Source organism: Dicentrarchus labrax, unplaced genomic scaffold, assembly GCF_905237075.1.
Source record: "Dicentrarchus labrax unplaced genomic scaffold, dlabrax2021, whole genome shotgun sequence".
NCBI classification, from domain to species: domain Eukaryota; kingdom Metazoa; phylum Chordata; class Actinopteri; family Moronidae; genus Dicentrarchus; species Dicentrarchus labrax.
The window spans coordinates 19,008,271-19,024,205 of NW_026136723.1; the positions used below are offsets into that span (position 1 = coordinate 19,008,271).

General features: G+C 39.5%; 3 protein-coding genes across 5 annotated transcripts; all 3 read right to left on the reverse strand.

Annotated features, from left to right (window-relative positions):
• Positions 1-189: 189 nt before the first annotated feature.
• Positions 190-4,472, reverse strand: LOC127358326 (zona pellucida sperm-binding protein 4-like). Its single transcript, XM_051391330.1, has 12 exons — positions 4,296-4,472; positions 3,234-3,515; positions 3,024-3,148; positions 2,716-2,899; positions 2,504-2,626; positions 2,224-2,396; positions 1,489-1,586; positions 1,163-1,311; positions 861-1,038; positions 638-773; positions 341-415; positions 190-260 (listed from the first exon to the last, which is right to left on the reverse strand). Exons 1-12 carry the CDS (start codon positions 4,447-4,449, stop codon positions 252-254), a joined length of 1,686 nt encoding a protein of 561 aa, XP_051247290.1. The 5' UTR covers positions 4,450-4,472; the 3' UTR covers positions 190-251.
• A 695-nt stretch (positions 4,473-5,167) lies between these two features.
• On the reverse strand, positions 5,168-11,488 carry dus3l (dihydrouridine synthase 3-like (S. cerevisiae)). Of its 3 annotated transcripts, XM_051391329.1 has the most exons (16): positions 11,260-11,488; positions 11,033-11,130; positions 10,005-10,275; positions 9,552-9,903; positions 9,120-9,196; positions 8,933-9,028; positions 8,703-8,744; positions 8,374-8,526; positions 8,119-8,235; positions 7,698-7,763; positions 7,339-7,449; positions 6,917-7,013; positions 6,664-6,739; positions 5,941-6,129; positions 5,538-5,666; positions 5,168-5,448 (listed from the first exon to the last, which is right to left on the reverse strand). In XM_051391329.1, the coding sequence occupies exons 2-16, from the start codon at positions 11,107-11,109 to the stop codon at positions 5,376-5,378; spliced, it is 1,926 nt and encodes a 641-aa protein (XP_051247289.1). In that variant the 5' UTR covers positions 11,110-11,130; positions 11,260-11,488; the 3' UTR covers positions 5,168-5,375. The 3 variants fall into 3 exon arrangements, with proteins under 3 accessions (XP_051247289.1, XP_051247288.1, XP_051247287.1); XM_051391328.1 differs by having other exon boundaries at positions 8,933-9,022; positions 11,033-11,488; XM_051391327.1 differs by having other exon boundaries at positions 11,033-11,488.
• Positions 11,489-11,870: 382 nt separating this feature from the next.
• LOC127358329 (transcription termination factor 1, mitochondrial) lies at positions 11,871-14,474 on the reverse strand. Its single transcript, XM_051391335.1, has 2 exons — positions 14,379-14,474; positions 11,871-13,335 (listed from the first exon to the last, which is right to left on the reverse strand). Exon 2 carries the CDS (start codon positions 13,285-13,287, stop codon positions 12,139-12,141), a length of 1,149 nt encoding a protein of 382 aa, XP_051247295.1. The 5' UTR covers positions 13,288-13,335; positions 14,379-14,474; the 3' UTR covers positions 11,871-12,138.
• Positions 14,475-15,935: the final 1,461 nt, after the last annotated feature.

Genomic DNA, 15,935 nt, shown 5'->3' on the forward strand with positions numbered 1-15,935 from the left:
GCAAAGTACTAATGTACATGTAGGGTCAGAGCTTGATTAAGGGGCAATAAACTCTTATGAATTCCTTATTAGCTCTGAACTTAAGAGTTCACCGTTAAAATCTAGTATGCCAAAGAAAACACAGGAAGTAGGGAGAGATCTGACATTGATAGAGGCACTACTACATTTAAACAGAAACCACAGATCTCGTACAGTGTTAAAATGTTTATTATTTGCAATTCATTTTTCCTTTACGCTGCAGTTGCAAATCCTTACGGTGCCTGGGGAAAAAAAAACAAACGTATTAGCCATTTAAAAAACAGACTAGATACATGCATACAGCGGTTTATAGGAGGCTCACCTTTCCGTCAAAGCATCGTTCTTGACACGTCTTTTCTGCCGTCCGACAAACTTCTGTAGAGCACATGAAATAGATCTGCAGGACAAAGAAACCGTCACCATGTGAGGAAAAGAGGTCATACAACCTTTAGAGGGGGTTGCCTCAAAATCTCAAGTGAACGAATTTAATTAAGCAAATGTGTCAGAGTTGAAATCATAACACTTAAACCACATTTACTGTGTCAGGGTCCCTTTTAGTCTGCACAGTATAGATTTGACCATTCAGGCCCACAATGGCTCCCTGAACACGTCAACTCACTTCTTCATCAAGGTACTGGTTTGTTGTTTGATCCATGAACTGAAAGGCCTTGACCACAAAACGCCTTACAAAGCGATTTTTTGGAAGGTCACTGATTTGAAGGATGGACACATTTGGATCATAAGGGTTGCGACACCTACGGAGACAAACATAACTCATGAATAAATGAACCGAGGGCAAAAGGAAATTAATTTCACATTAAAAAGGTCAGACAGTCGCTTACCCTTCATAAACGAGCACCAGTGCGTTCTTTGCAGAGCGCGGGTAAGCTATACAGTAGTTGACAAGAATAACTGCGTCTGGTTTTGGAGACTTTAGGAGCAGTTCAAGATGCACTGGTTTGCCAAGGAGAAGTCTCAAGGGCTGATGGTACGTGGGCAAGTAGCTGGAATACGTCTGATCTGTTGGGGTTAGACAGATGGGGAGCAAACTTTCACTGAAGTTGATGAAATGTTACCGTTTGAGAGCTAAACTGATCAAGATTTTACTCATCTGGTTTTGGAAAGTGACGTATAAATATCCAACCTGTAGCAATTCTCAATTCAACGCCATATAAGCCACTGGCGACAACTGATGAGGGCAAGGTAGAAGTTGGAGTCATCACCATGTAACCAACACTGGCCAGTGACTGCTGACTGGAGCCCTGTTTGCCGTAGCGGCATTCAATCATGAACCTACAGACAGACATGGGTCAATGCTTAGAGTACACTCTGTTTATACTGCATATAAAGGTTAAAACATGCAAGTCTACATCTGGACCATATTATTCAGTCACTAGAGCCACAATTAGGCTCATGGTAATTAACTTGGGATAGGAGTGTGCTTGCAGAGTAAAAGTAGGAATAACCAACCTGAGTGGATCACTTCTTGTAATTACTCCATACTTGAGGTTCAGAGCTTGTACAACACTCTGCACTTCAGCCAGGTAGATGGTCGTCTCACCAACGGTCTGTCAAGTAGTAAAACCTTTTCAGTCAACTCCGGTCTCTTCAGTTACACAGCATGTATGATCTCTAAAAGATGACTTTTAGTCCAAACCATTTGGATTGGTTGTTGCCACATTTGAGAACTGAGAAACATGTTTGTTTAGTTTTACTTGTAAGCACCTTATGAAAAACTCTAGTAATACAAGTTTATCGACTCCCATTTGCTCCAATGGCAGGACAATACCACCTGTCTATGCAGCTGAAAGTTGAAAGGGCTGCAGCATTAAGTTCTTGATTATCTGTAGTGCCTGGTACCCACTGGTACCAAGTACCAGACCATTGTCTAGGAGTACCCTTACTGGGTACCGCCACTGCCTGGTGAGCTGGGTAAGCATCTGTTTAAAACAAAGATAGCTTAACAGTGAAAAAAGAGTTAGGGTGCTGAAACTATCCTGGAAAAAATAAAACTCCAAAAAAAAAAAAAATTGTATTAGGGTCTAATTGAGACACTGTTATCTGCCCTAACAAGCAGTAGCTATCAAAATCAAGCGAGTCCACAAGTCTGGCAACCTGACTTAAATAAGTGGGACTCCTAACATTGCACTTGACCTAATAAAGTGGTGTGGGGGGGGGGGGAAGAAGTAAAAGGGGACAACTTACATAAGCACGAGTTCCACATTCTGTAACTTTGAACTTAAAGATGGCGACCTGGTCATTAACAATGACTGGTTTACAGTTTGTAAACCCAGGAGTAACGAGCTTGGTGGGGTCCACAGGGATGGATGCAGAGTTGTATCGAATGGCGAAAACAAGGTGTTGATCTGCAGTGCACTCTAAAGTGAGAAGAATAAAAGTTATACCAGAAAGGTTACTTTAAATACAGAGTTAAGTTAAAAAGTGAAGATTTTAAATATCATATCTACGTAAACAGAAGCCTTACCATCCAGCGGGTAGTAGCAGGCAGATTTAGAAAGATCCACACAGCATCCCATCATCTCACAGGCTGAGGAAGACATTCCCCAGTGACCACACTGCACCCGCTCCCCCACAGTCACAGCACAGTCTGAAGTTATTTAAATAAAAAAAAATAAAAAAAGCCATTAAACAATAAAAACCTCCCTAAAAGTGATGTTAAATATTGTTTGCACTCACTTTGAGAGTTTGACGGTGTTGGTGGCGCAGTGGTTGGGTCACTGCACTTCAGTGTGGGTTGACCATTGCCACGAGGGAACAGTTTACCGTCTGACTTTACTTTCTTCACGTCACAGGATGCGGTGGCAACTTGTGTTGCACCAAAGTTATCGACATACAACAACTGCAGGCTGTAGCTGTCCGTCTGCAGTCATTTAGAAATACAGCTTTCTAGGTAAGCCCTTAAACTGAATTCCATGTAAGCAAAACTACATTTTATCGTAGGACTTGGATATTAAAAGCAATCATTAAATCAGGAGTACACTTACTTTACAGCTACCTACAAGTTTCACATTGCACCCAGTAAAGGGTACAGTCAATGTGTTCTTGAAAGAGTTCACTTCATAACCACAAGATGCTGGTGCAGTCGTGACAGACAGCAGATCCTTCGAACCTGGAGAGTCAAACAAACCCAGTAAACAGACATGTATTCAGCAAAACTTGATTTAAATATAGTGCAGAAGAGCCAGAGTACATACCCAAAACCTTAACTTCACTTAATGGACCCGTCGGCAGTTTAATCTGGAAGCCAACTTCACTGCAAACCACGCTGAGCTCACTTGAACTCTGACCAGACCAGGTTCTTGGAGGGGCATCTACAAACTCCATGTGGAATCCACTGTCCGTACCACTGGCCCAGTCTCTCGGTCCAGAGTCCGTTTCCACCTGGAATCCATGGTCGCTGGTGGCAGCACCTTCAACGTCAGGAAGCGCATCCTCAGGAATTTGCTCATCAAAGTCATAAAATATGCTGCTGTCATCTGGAGGGGAGAGTGGTGGTTTTTAGCAAGGTCACAGGTGACCGCAGTCAAAAAGCAGCAGCCATTTTCTCATTTAAAAACGTCAGCAACTGTTTAAGTCATCTCTTGCTTTACCCCCCCAAAAAATAAAAAATAAAAATCACTGAATATGTAGTGTGAACTGATTAACAAGTCTGACTGAAGACCGTTGAGCTCGAGTTAAACATTTTAGAAAATATGGTAATAAATCTGAAAACCCCCATTTCTATTGGGAAAGACTGAACTTCTACAAATGACACAAAAATCTCTGGACATTCATGTTTCTGAGCTACTGGTGCATTTTAACATGTTTAATTCATGTTAAGTCACTTTGAGTGAGAGTTTCCAGCAACTGTTCGACTCACTGACATTAGGTTCAGTTGCTTTAAGTCTTCTAAAGCTTTTGGTTAACTGCAAATACAGGTTGAGCACAAAAATCTACACACAAACACAATAAAGTTTTACTAATTTAGTTTGCTCCAAAAAGGCAGTTACACAGGTTAAAGCCAGACTATGAAACAGTTGCATGATGTTAAAATGTATTGCAACAGTAAGTTAATCAAAGTCAGTGAATTGACTCAGTAAATGAGTTACAAAGCAAAGTCTGATAAGTTATGTACTTTATTCCTTAATAATTCAGCTTTTCTAACAAGAATTTGTCATTTATTTCTTACATATGGTTTAAAAGCCACTTTAAAGAACACACAGGCTCAGATTTAATACCTGTCCACACTCATTATGTGAGGGCAGTGTCTGCAGTACCTGGCTTTGTGAGGCTTTGTGGTTTACTCCACTGTCCCGTCTGGTAGAAATTTGTGAGTTGAGTCTCGCTGATTGTCTCCCACCCTCGGACCGGAACCAGCAGCAGAGTCCCAGTCAGCACCACAAACAGCAGCTCAACCCTGAACCCAGCCATGGATCCAAGTGAAAGCCCTCCTGCGGCCGATGAACTCCAGCTAAAGAGGCAGCTGCTGCCAAACTACAAGTAGAGGTTGAAGTTAATTGATTACACTTTGTGGCTCCTTAAGGTCCCACTTACACCTGTGTGAGTGAAAACCTCCTGAATGCTAGAACATCAGCCCTATTTCATGTGTCTGATTACATTTTATAATTCTTTTAAAACAGATTAATTACCCAAATGTGTTTTATAATTAAGAGTATGATTTATTATTTACATTTTATGTCAGTCTGGGCAAATACATTTTTTGTACACTTACCTATTATTAAGTGTAAGTGGAAAATATTTTTTAATTAACAAGGATTTTGAATAATGAACAAAAATGTAACTTTCTTAATTTCCAACAATTAGCTTAAATTAACTAAAATAACACCATGGATATGGCTTGGTGCTTTAATTGAAGGTGCTGCATTGTTTTTTCTCTAATGTTCTTTCACTCACATTATGTAGATGCAATTAAACAAAACATTAAAATATATTAAATAGGAAACTCAATCTCCCAAAGACAATAAATTATATAAGCTTCATTATTTCCAGTTTTCAAACAAATGTATTAGAATCAGATGTTTTTTATTACAATTTCCAAAAGAAAAAGCAAAATAATTACGTAATGTGAGTTTATAGTTATTCCATGATGATAAATGAGAAATCACACCTTCTCTTATAAAAAGACACATTTCTTAGTGTGGCAAAAGAGTTTATTGCATATATTTCAAGTACACAAACAACCATGTGTTCCACTACTGTACCACAGCTCAAACAAACAGACAGACTATTCAATAGTCTTTATCATTTAAAACACAATCTTCTTTATTTAAATCTTAATCTCTGGAGCCATTAAAAACAAACCTGGATGTTTTTCAATAGTCAGAAAAAGAGACATTTTATTTGTAGGCGTTGGCTTTGTGTTTCGGCAAGAAGTTGAAATTCGTCGGTACGGGTCCGAGCAGCATCTCACTGGAGAGGGGACAGAGTGAGTGGTTATAATAGGTAGAGATAGGCTTCATTTGATTTTAAAAGATGCTTCTGGACAGTTTTCTGCTCACCTGATCCTGACCCAGTCCCCAACGTGCTGACTGGCCATCAGTGACTCCAGGTAGTTTCTGCCCATGTAGTATGGAGGTCGCTCGTTGATCTTCTGAGGCACTCGCTCCAACAGGCCCACTGGAATATACCTGGGAGACAGAGATAGATGGAGGGGAAAAGTGAAGTATAATCATTCATAATCCACCGTTTTGGAGCCACTAGTGTTGTTAAAAAAGGTATCAAATGTCCCTGCAAACGCTGATGAGATGACACCATGACTAACAGAGGGCGTCCTATTAAAATACAGTATTACTCCCAGCGTGTACATACTGAGTCTGAGTCTGTATCGAATGACAAATGGTAATGAACTCCGTCTGATAGTTCATAGCAGGAGAAATACAATCTATTGAAGTTGCCGCCTACCTGCACATGAAGGAGAGCCATTCCAGCATGAAGGTGCGGATCTTCTCCACGCCTCGAGTGTCGGAGCCCCAGTGCTCCAGACCAAAGTTGGTGAAATCCCTGAGGATGTCCAGTCGCTCATTGGACGAGATGTCCCAGTGTCTGCTCTCCTTTATTTCTGTGAAGATCCAGGGCTTGATGAGAGCACCTCTGAAAAGAGACAACCACAACAAATGTCCAAACTGCAATGCGGATTAAACATTTTATTCACTGTCGAATTCAAGTTCACTACATAAACGTGGAGTAACTCCTCTTCTTTATGGATCTACTATCCTCTTAGTCAATATAAAAGCAAGAAAGCTCAAGAAATAAAGTGCTGATGATGCACCACAGAAGCCCTATGTGGAAAACAATTAGACAAGGAAGCTACAAAGAAGGCAGTAATGCAACAATAGAGCTCAAATTAACTGCTAATCAGCTGTATGAGTCAGCTTTAAAGGGGTCTGACATTTTCAAACTTATGTATACGTTTTGAAGAAATTTTAAAAAGGGACTGCTGGTTACAAAAGGGTCAAATAAACTCTGAACTACAGTAACACCAGTCAAAAGAGTCTAAGTAAATAGTGCCAATATGTATGACCACATATAATTTACTTCCAAATAAGAAGAATATTTAATTCTTTATCGCAACAGAAGGTGGGAGACTTTCTTCTAATGTGTTTAATCTTTAAAAATGGCACCAACCTTGCAATCATAATACCAGAAACTCCCGTCTCTCTGGCTTTCATGGCGTCTTCATAGGACAGAATGTCTCCATTACCTGGGACAATAAACACAGGTCAACTTCTCATCACCAGCAATAAATGACTGTTGAGCATGATTTTAAAACATTTCCAAAATATAAAAATGGAGGGTTTCTTTTCCCACACAATGTTTTTTTAGTATTTGTCTCTCTATCTGCACTATCTGCAGCTTTATTCTTTACAAATTCACATACCAAATAGTGGGACAGGACTAGCCAGCTTGGAGCAGGTGGTGATATAGTCCCAGTCAGCTAACTTAGTGTACCGCTGCTCTCTGGACCGGCCATGCAACTGTAAGGAAACAACGGCGTCAGTGATTTAATGAGACTACAACTCATAAGAAAAAGAGAGTAAAACAAGTCAAACGTTATAATATGACTAAAATGAAAACTGAAATGATATGTTTTTTGTATAATGACTTAAACCTGGAAAATCTTAAATGTGACTCCCATTATTTCCTATTTTTCCACACTTGCTATGAAGCCATGATGACTAATGTTAAATATAGTTAAATATACTTATAGTTAAATAAATAAACATAAAATCAGGGGAAATAACTGCTAAAACCCATTTCTCTTTTCACATCTATTAACGTTTCTTCTACTACAGGACTTACTGTGATCATGGAGACGCCCCATTTCTTCATCTCAGGGATGAGTTTGTGAGCTATGTTGCTCTTCTCCTGAACACCAGTGCGGATCTTGACTGTCAAAGGGACATCAAGGACCTTCAGGCAGAAAAAAATCATGTTTTTATTCTGCTAATAACTTGCAAAGAAACATTATATTTTAATACAGTCACTGTACATTTAATCCAAGCCAAAGAAGAATATACAGTATAGTTACATTTTGTTTTTATTCATGATTATTGTTTTATTTCTTCCTAACAGCAAAAAAATATTTTGGAAAAAGTCAACACTATATGACTGCCTACAATGAAAAACAAGACATTAGGTATAAAAAATAAAACACTTACATAGTTCATTCCCTTGATTATCTGTTCAAACTTTCTGGTGCGTGTCATCAACCCGCAGCCTCCACCCTGATGAGGGAAAGCAAACAAACACCATCTGTCAGAGAGAGTCACACTGATGTTTGATACTGATGCCTCTGTGCTTTGTGCACTCAATCATAAAACACAAAGCTCTCACTGATCGTGGCAACATGATAGTAAAAAAAAAAAAAAGTCTGTCTGTGACGTCACCCAAGGAGTATAATGAAGCTTTTATTTTGGTTATAAAAGAGAGAGTGTTGATTTTAAGCTTTAATGTGAGTCGTAATTTAACCACAGAAAGGTTTGATTTAAAGAAATCTCACACTGTAGCATGTGGATAAAGCTGGAGGGAAAGACACAGTGGACCTTTACTTTGCCTGAATTGGTTTGATGAGAGGTTTACCTTCTTGTAGACAAGGTCAATGGGGCATCCAGAGTTGATGTCCACAAAATCAACATCAGTGTTGTTGTTGATGAGCTCTGCACACCTCGTCATGGTGTCAGGGAAGCAGCCCTCCACCTGGACACACATTATGGACTTCAGAACTGAGGCCATCTTTCATAAAAACTGCATTTCCACAAGCCGTGTTTATAACAACAACATGAACAGTGTGATTCAGCTCCTCTGAGGAGTCCCAATAATCGAGGATAAAATCACCTGGACGCCAAAAACATCTTCACTTTCGTGCCGTTTCAGGAGGGCCCACTCTGACTGCTGCCCCTGCAGCAGGTTTGTGCACATGGCCATTTCCCCACAGGTGATATCTGCTCCAAAGCGCTTGCACACGCGACGGAAAGGCAGATTTCCACACTGAGCAAAGAGAGCGAATCATTCAGTCAGGTCAAACCTTTATTTAAAGGGCTGGGATTTTATATACTTGGGTTACATTTTAAATAAAATCTGATTTGTTTGGCAGCATTTAAATATATAGCTACATTAAGAACGATGCTTCAGTGCTCAATTCAATTCATTCTGGTTGTACTTACAGTTGTTAAGGGAGCAAGGTAGAGCTTGTCCTGAAAGTCCACCTTAAACACAAAGAAAAATAAATCACTCCTTAGTGAAGTACAGAAATATAACTTCTGCAAACGTTTTAAATATTTATCTGTATGAGTTGGCCATTATTCATTTGTACATTTATTTAGCAAGAAAAAGGGACTACACGTCATTACTTGTTGGTCAACAAACTACCTTAAGAAAATTGGCTGAAATATACCTGTTTCTTTTCACATGGGCGCAACTTGATGACATCTACATCAGTCAGAGGGCCAATAGTCTTCACTGGAGGCTGTTTATCTGGGCTGGCCTGTAGCTTGTCATAAAGCAAACATGTTACAATACTGGTATATAACAAACGCAGACACATATATGTATATAAAGAGGTATTGAGTAGAGGTTTGTACCTGTGTTTCTACTTTAGTAGCTGCTTGCTGTTCTCCTCCTGTTTGATCTGCAGATACTTCAGCAGCACAGGCCTCACCTAAAAACAACAACACAGAATTATAATATCACATTTTGTTATATATTATTTTATATAATAAAAAGATAATTTCATCAAATATACAGAATATTTGGAGGCTAAACATATGAGCCGCAACACTGACTAACGAAGTATCTCTTAAATCAAGGATGAAGATTATTACAGGTTATCATTCAACACCTGTTCAACTCAGCGGACACAAAATGGCATTGTGCATGTGGCTGAACGATTACTGCACTTCTGTCAGTTTCTGTGTAATTTAACACTCATTATAAGAGCAGAAACTCATGTTCACCGTCATTAAATCATGTATAAGCGACTTTAATTGATTTTAAAACGTCTTTAGTCATCTCACCATTTCCTCGCTCTTCTCTTTTGTCTCTGTTGTCTGAAAGTGTTTTGAGGTACTCTGCTGACTTCTTGAAGGAGACCGAACGCTTCCTCAGACGATTCTGGAGGTCTTTACTCAGGCTGTTCTTCACCGGGGTCTTCCCCTCGCAGGCTTTTATTAGTTCTGCATTCTCCATGGTCTTGAAGTCAGGTGTAGTGTGCGCCTTGGCGAAGCGGCAGGTGAGGCCAAACGCACACTTTCCAAACGTGTCATGGAGGTAGCAGCTTTCCCTGATGTCAGCGGGCTTAGTGGCCATGTACTCAGCGATGTCATGGTGAAAGTGGCATTTGTCTCCAAAGGGGCATTCCCTATTGTCCTGCGTGGATGGGGAAAGTCAGGGCAACAACAATCAGCTGACACAGCGATTGAGAGGTACTGTATGTGGTCGTTTGTGAATGGTTGGTTAAAGTTTCATACCTGAAGGACTGAAAGACACAGTCGTTTTTCATCATAGGTGGTAGGCTTTGTGTGTGGCCTTGACTTATTCTGTCCACGTATCCGTTTCCCATCTGGTTTTCCCGATTTGTTGCTCTCCTCAGAATCCAGTTTGAGCTTTTTGGTATCAGGTTCCACAGGAGGTGCCACCTTTGTCTCCTCGACTTTGTCATTCTCGCTGGCCTTGTCTCCTTTTGGGCCCCGCCACTCAGAGTCGACAAACCCATGGAATTTTTCTTTGGTTGTTAGGAATCTGCAAATGCAAGAACAAAAACAAACGTGTTCATCCTGCCCGTTTTGGTGGTGCAACAACCTAACCTGAAGACTGTACGAAATCGTGCACTGCTCTTAGTTTTAATTCATGTGGCAGTCTTCCTGTGTATTTTTGGCACAAGTCTTACTTTAAGAGAGCCATTTATCATAATTGTTCGGTTAATGGTACAATTACAACAGGGGCTACTGATAGGGACCAGCCAATCCTTAGTAAAGCTTGAGCGAGAGCTATGACTTGTTTTTTGCTGACCGTGTCAGTTCTGTTGGCTCCATCAGACAAAGCAGCGCTCGGTGTGTGAAATGGTTGTTTGAGGGAAGCGCCTTCAAGTGTGAGAGGCAGACTGGTGTGGCAGTGATACAAGGACTATAATGGACTGTCATGGGGAAGACGCAGACAGAAAGAAAAGGGGATTTCTGACACAACTTCACCGACTTCCAAGAGGCATGGAGACCTTTCTTTTTATTAGTGTTGCTGGAGTTTATCCTGTGCAAGTATTTATTTTTATGCCATGCCACTACCTCCTGCTGTAACCTGTGCAATATCCCACATCAATCACATCTGTATGAAAATAAGCATCTAGTATAAATACAACTATTTATCATTATATCTTGTATTTTTCTTTTCTATTTTCATTGAATGTGTATGTTCTTGCAGTAGAGAGTGAACTCCCCCAATGTGGGACCAGTAAAGTCTCATCTGCTTTCAACCTGTGCTGGACAGATGTTTAGTTACATACTCTGGTTTGATTGCAGCTTCACCCTTCACAGGAACATCTGTCCTCTTTCCAGCGGGTTCCTCCGTCGCTTTGTCCATCACACCTTCACAACTCCTCTCCTGAAACATGTTCATACATCAGCCCACAACTCTGAAGCCGGTTAAACGTGCAGCCTTGCAGGAGAAAACTGCACATTTAACTGGAACTACTTTACGATGACCTAAGTTAACTAACCAGAGCTAACTTACTGTAGCTTTGCTGTAACAGTGAAACTACGATGGCCCTGCTAACAAGCGAACAGGTGGCTAACAGATGGCTAACGCGTTTCTCGCTGATTCGTGGCGATTAAAAGTCCTGTTAAAAATAAAAATAAATAAATATACACGGTTAAATTGGATCACACGTCTGTCTCGGGACCTAAACTGCACATCAACAATCCGACAGCGTGAGGAGAGGGTTGTGCAGCAGTTTGGTGAGGTCCGCCGTGTCCTGCTCCGACTAACATTGGTTCCGGATGTCACAGCAGCTCTCACCTTCAGATCAATGATTCAGATATATTGATGGATTCAACTATTATTTATTCATATTTATTTATTAACATGTTTCAGTTTTAACTCACAAAACACACAAGTTGCCCCTCTTGTTTGTTTGTGTGTTTTAATCCGTTTATTTTATATCTCTATGTTGTTGTCCATGTTTTGTATTTTGTTTGTTTTGATGTTAATATAAAGCTGTGCCTGAAATTAAATTAAGTATCAGCAAATACATATTAGTACATAAGTCCTGGAGCACTTTTACTTTCATTTTTACCCTTCATCATGTTTGTATAGTGTTTGTCAGAGGTACAAATAAAGTAACATGTAGTTAGATGTTTTTTTTTTTTAGGATTTCACTTTTATTACAAGTTTGCGTCTTCACATAAATTACAAAAACTCTCCAACATGTAATATATAAAACTTCGACCAGGACAAAAAAATATTTTTTACAAAAATAACATTCTTCTCAATAAAAACCTATTAGAGCTGTTAGAGAACGGTTTAATCAATAGTGAGAACAGAACAAAAAAAACCCAAAAAACCTGATTATGCTGAAGCCAAGTACAAGTAGCATCCAACATTATGTAACAGTCATACTTTAATTTTTTTTATCTTAGCCAGAAATCGCTTTTGGCTATTGTCGAGGACACTGATGCCATTCACCCGGAAGTTATATCCCACCTCTTGCAGCAGCTCCAGTCGCCCTAAAATGGTCTGTGTGCTGTAGTCTAAAACCTTCGGCGTCTCCAGAATCTGCTCCAGTGTGATTCCTACCTTTAGGAGACACTCCAGCTTAGAACTCAGTGTCTCTGGCCTAATGTACAGAACCACTGGATAGGTGTGGATCAGTTTTTGTATGTCAGCTTTCTGGCAGCCAAGTGAAACCATCATCTGCTCGACACTGTTTAAATTTTTTTGCATATATTCAGTGGAAAGGACCAGAATTCTTGTAGCAGAGCCTTGAATGAAAGAAAGCATCTCTGAGTTGCCCAACTTAAGATAAGTTCTTAGGAAATCAATGTTCATCCTGATTCTCTTGATGCTGTCGCTGAAGATGAAAGCGTTTCTGCTCAGGACGGTTTTGGTGAATTGCTCTGGGTTCGTGCCACCAAGTTCGACACAGATGTCATTCAGAAACTTCACCTTCTGCCTGATGAGCGCTAAACTGCAGCTGAATATCCGCGGCGATCTGAGCAGCAGCCGTTCGAGGTCTTTGGTTGTGAAGCCCAGCGAGGTCAGAAAAGTAATGATATTCTCAAAGTTCTTATTATCACTGGACCGGAAGAAAGCCTCAGGTGAGCGCTCCAAGACACTCACAATTTCTGAATCATTGTTTAAGATCTTTCTCCACAGCTCCCAGCGCTCTTCCAAGTGTTCAGTCGAGCGGGTGATGGCGCGGGGAAAACGGGATATGATGCTTGCAATCTCCTCGCTGGTGGCACCTTTGCTTTGCAGAAACTGAGCGAGACCTTGCTCATTGGTGAAGTTTTTACGAAACACGCCAGGCTGACGCTGGCATGCCATCTCCACATCAACTCCCATGAGATGCAGGTTGTCCAGTATAGATTTATTGGCCTTCTTCTGTTCCAGGTTTGCCTTTTTACTTTTAGTAGTAGCACTGCAAAGCCTGGTGGGAAGGCAGGTTGATGTCAGTTGTACTGGAATGAGCCTAAAGCTGCGCTGAAACAACGCGGATCGATGGAGGCTGAGGAGAGCCCTCACTCCATGTACTACTGCCATTATTAACAAGGAGGACTACACTCTCCTTGTGATGTAGTGTCTGTGGACCTAAAAGAAGACAAATAAAAACACGGTACAATCAGCTGAAATCTAGACAAAGAAACAAGAGTTATCATAGTCGCCTGGTCATAAACAGTGCACACCGACATAATGTTTGTTATAAGTATCTAATAGGTAATAATGTCTTTGAAGGGATCATTTAAATGGCTATTACACAATGTTTCAGGGGTGGAATAAGTAATCAGATGCTTTACCTTTACAGATCCTTTAGAAAAAGTACCAATACCACTCAATACAAATCCTTTATTATAAGTAACAGTTCAATTTATGTAAGTAAAAGCACAATAAGTGTGATTAAATAAATGTGCTGAAGTACTCATAATGCAGACTGGCCCTATTCAGAGTGTTATATGCTTTATTATTGTATTTAAGTATTGAGGCACCATATATTGTTGTACACTAAATATTAGACAAATAATTTTATAATGAAATGTTTGATATACGTATATACTTCAGGTATTAAATGACTATTTTCTCAATTTCTCAGTTTAATATATATATATATATATATATATATATATATAATAATTGTAAACAGAACACACTGATGGTAGTCCATTGACCTGTTGTGCAGTCAGTTGAATCACCTGTCATTAAATGTACTTATTTACTTACCCTACCCTCTCCCTCCCTCTAAATATATCAATAAACATTACAATGTGTTTGTTTTTAACTGTACAAGTTTAAAAACATATAATCACACACAAAAAATAAAACTAAATAACAGCAACACACTCTTTAACCAAGATATATATCCACAGTTCAGATAAAACAAAAACATATTAATGTAATTATATAAACATATTGAGGTGATATATAGGCTAAATTCTGCAAATCAATACACTTATTGACTACTAATTGCCACAAAACCTTAGTTGTGTCTCTATGTCTGAGGCATTTGTCACGTGGCGCTCAGAGCACTTTGACCGTCCGTTGTTGCTACGCTACTTTTATATCTTCAAACAACGTACAATGTGGTACAGCAGCGTATCAAAGGTCTGTCTTCTTTTAGAAATTGAGTAACAACATACCACAAACACTTTCTCTCGGTTCACCGACTTCAGTGAGAGAAGTAGTTCTACCAACTCTCTCCAAGTAAGAGCGGAAGTGTTACGCTTGAATAAGATCTCGCGAGATCTGCTGACAAACTCTCACAACCTGAAGAATTTGCCTGTTGCTAATAACTCAACTCAATTGTTTTGGGGGTTAAAATGGGTTCTGGGTCCACTTTCAGCCACTAGATGGAAGCAAAGGGCTTTTATTTAGGGCCTTTAAGTTTCTACCCATCATAGGATACACTTATACTGTTGTAGGGTCATTATAAATGTAATAAAATTAATTAAATTAGGTCATTAGACTTCATTGATTGATTGATTAACCGTCACATTATGTTCTGTGTCTGTGTATTTTTTTTAATTATGATTATTTTCCCGTTATTTTATGAATGCAGTTAACTCAGTTATATTTTCTGTATAGTTAATCACCACAATTGAGGGTATAAATGGTTCAGGGCATTTTTCACAATGGATGTATTTCTGGTGAAGATACACTAAATTATATTTTAATTTACCTTATGATAGAATTTAAACAGTCCACTTATTGTTTTATTATGATACCTGGCAAGCTTTTCAGTATAATCATGAACATACCAGGTTGTATGTAGAGTATACTGAGCTGTGTGTTACTAGGCATTAATACTTCATGAATCAATGTCAGACATACAGCTGACGTTTTTGTACACTCGAGAGGTACAAGAGAGCATTTACCATGTGGTGTGGCTCACAGCTTAGCACTGAAAAACCTACTGACCCATCGAGTTTCTTTTACTGACGAGTCCCACCACTCATGAATATTTTAATACAGCACAGTGATATCTTCACTATGCAAATGAGCTTTCACCCAGCTGCTCTTAGTCAAAACAGCTTTCTCCATGATAGAGTCTCAGTATTATTTTGTCTCTGTCATCAACAGGACAGAGTTTATTTTCCATTACAGTTAATCTCTTCCCTGTTTTTGCATAATGACGTGATAGGGAGCAACTCTTGGGGTCTATGTTCTTGTCTGATTCAATCATTTAGAAGATAAATGAAAAGAGGAGAAAAGTGGGAAACAGAAGAAAGAGGGTTGTGGTTGAATTTGCTCACACAGGAGAAAATTAATTTGATCCTGTGAGACACTTAATACACGTTACATCTTTTGCACTGTACAGTGTCTTATTTCTGCTTCCTTGGCCATATCTTACACTCAGGTGCCAGTTTATGATGAACACCTAAGCTTAAACTGTAGTGCAGTTTTACACAGTTAGTTAGTTAGTGTGTTTTTATCACCATATGATGTCAGACCTTTGACCCATGCATCTTCAGGCAACACAGACAAAAAACAAAAGACACTCTTCTCTCTTATATTTACTCTCAGATAACAGGTATGTGAACATTTTCAAAAGACTTGAACACCAAACATTCTTTCCTCCCTGTTTTACCCCAATGAAGGTCGGATTTCCAGCTTTTGTTTTAGACTGGATTAGCTTCAGACAGGTGTAACATATTAACTGTCAACTGAGTGGCTCTCCTTCCTCTCAGTCAGACTTT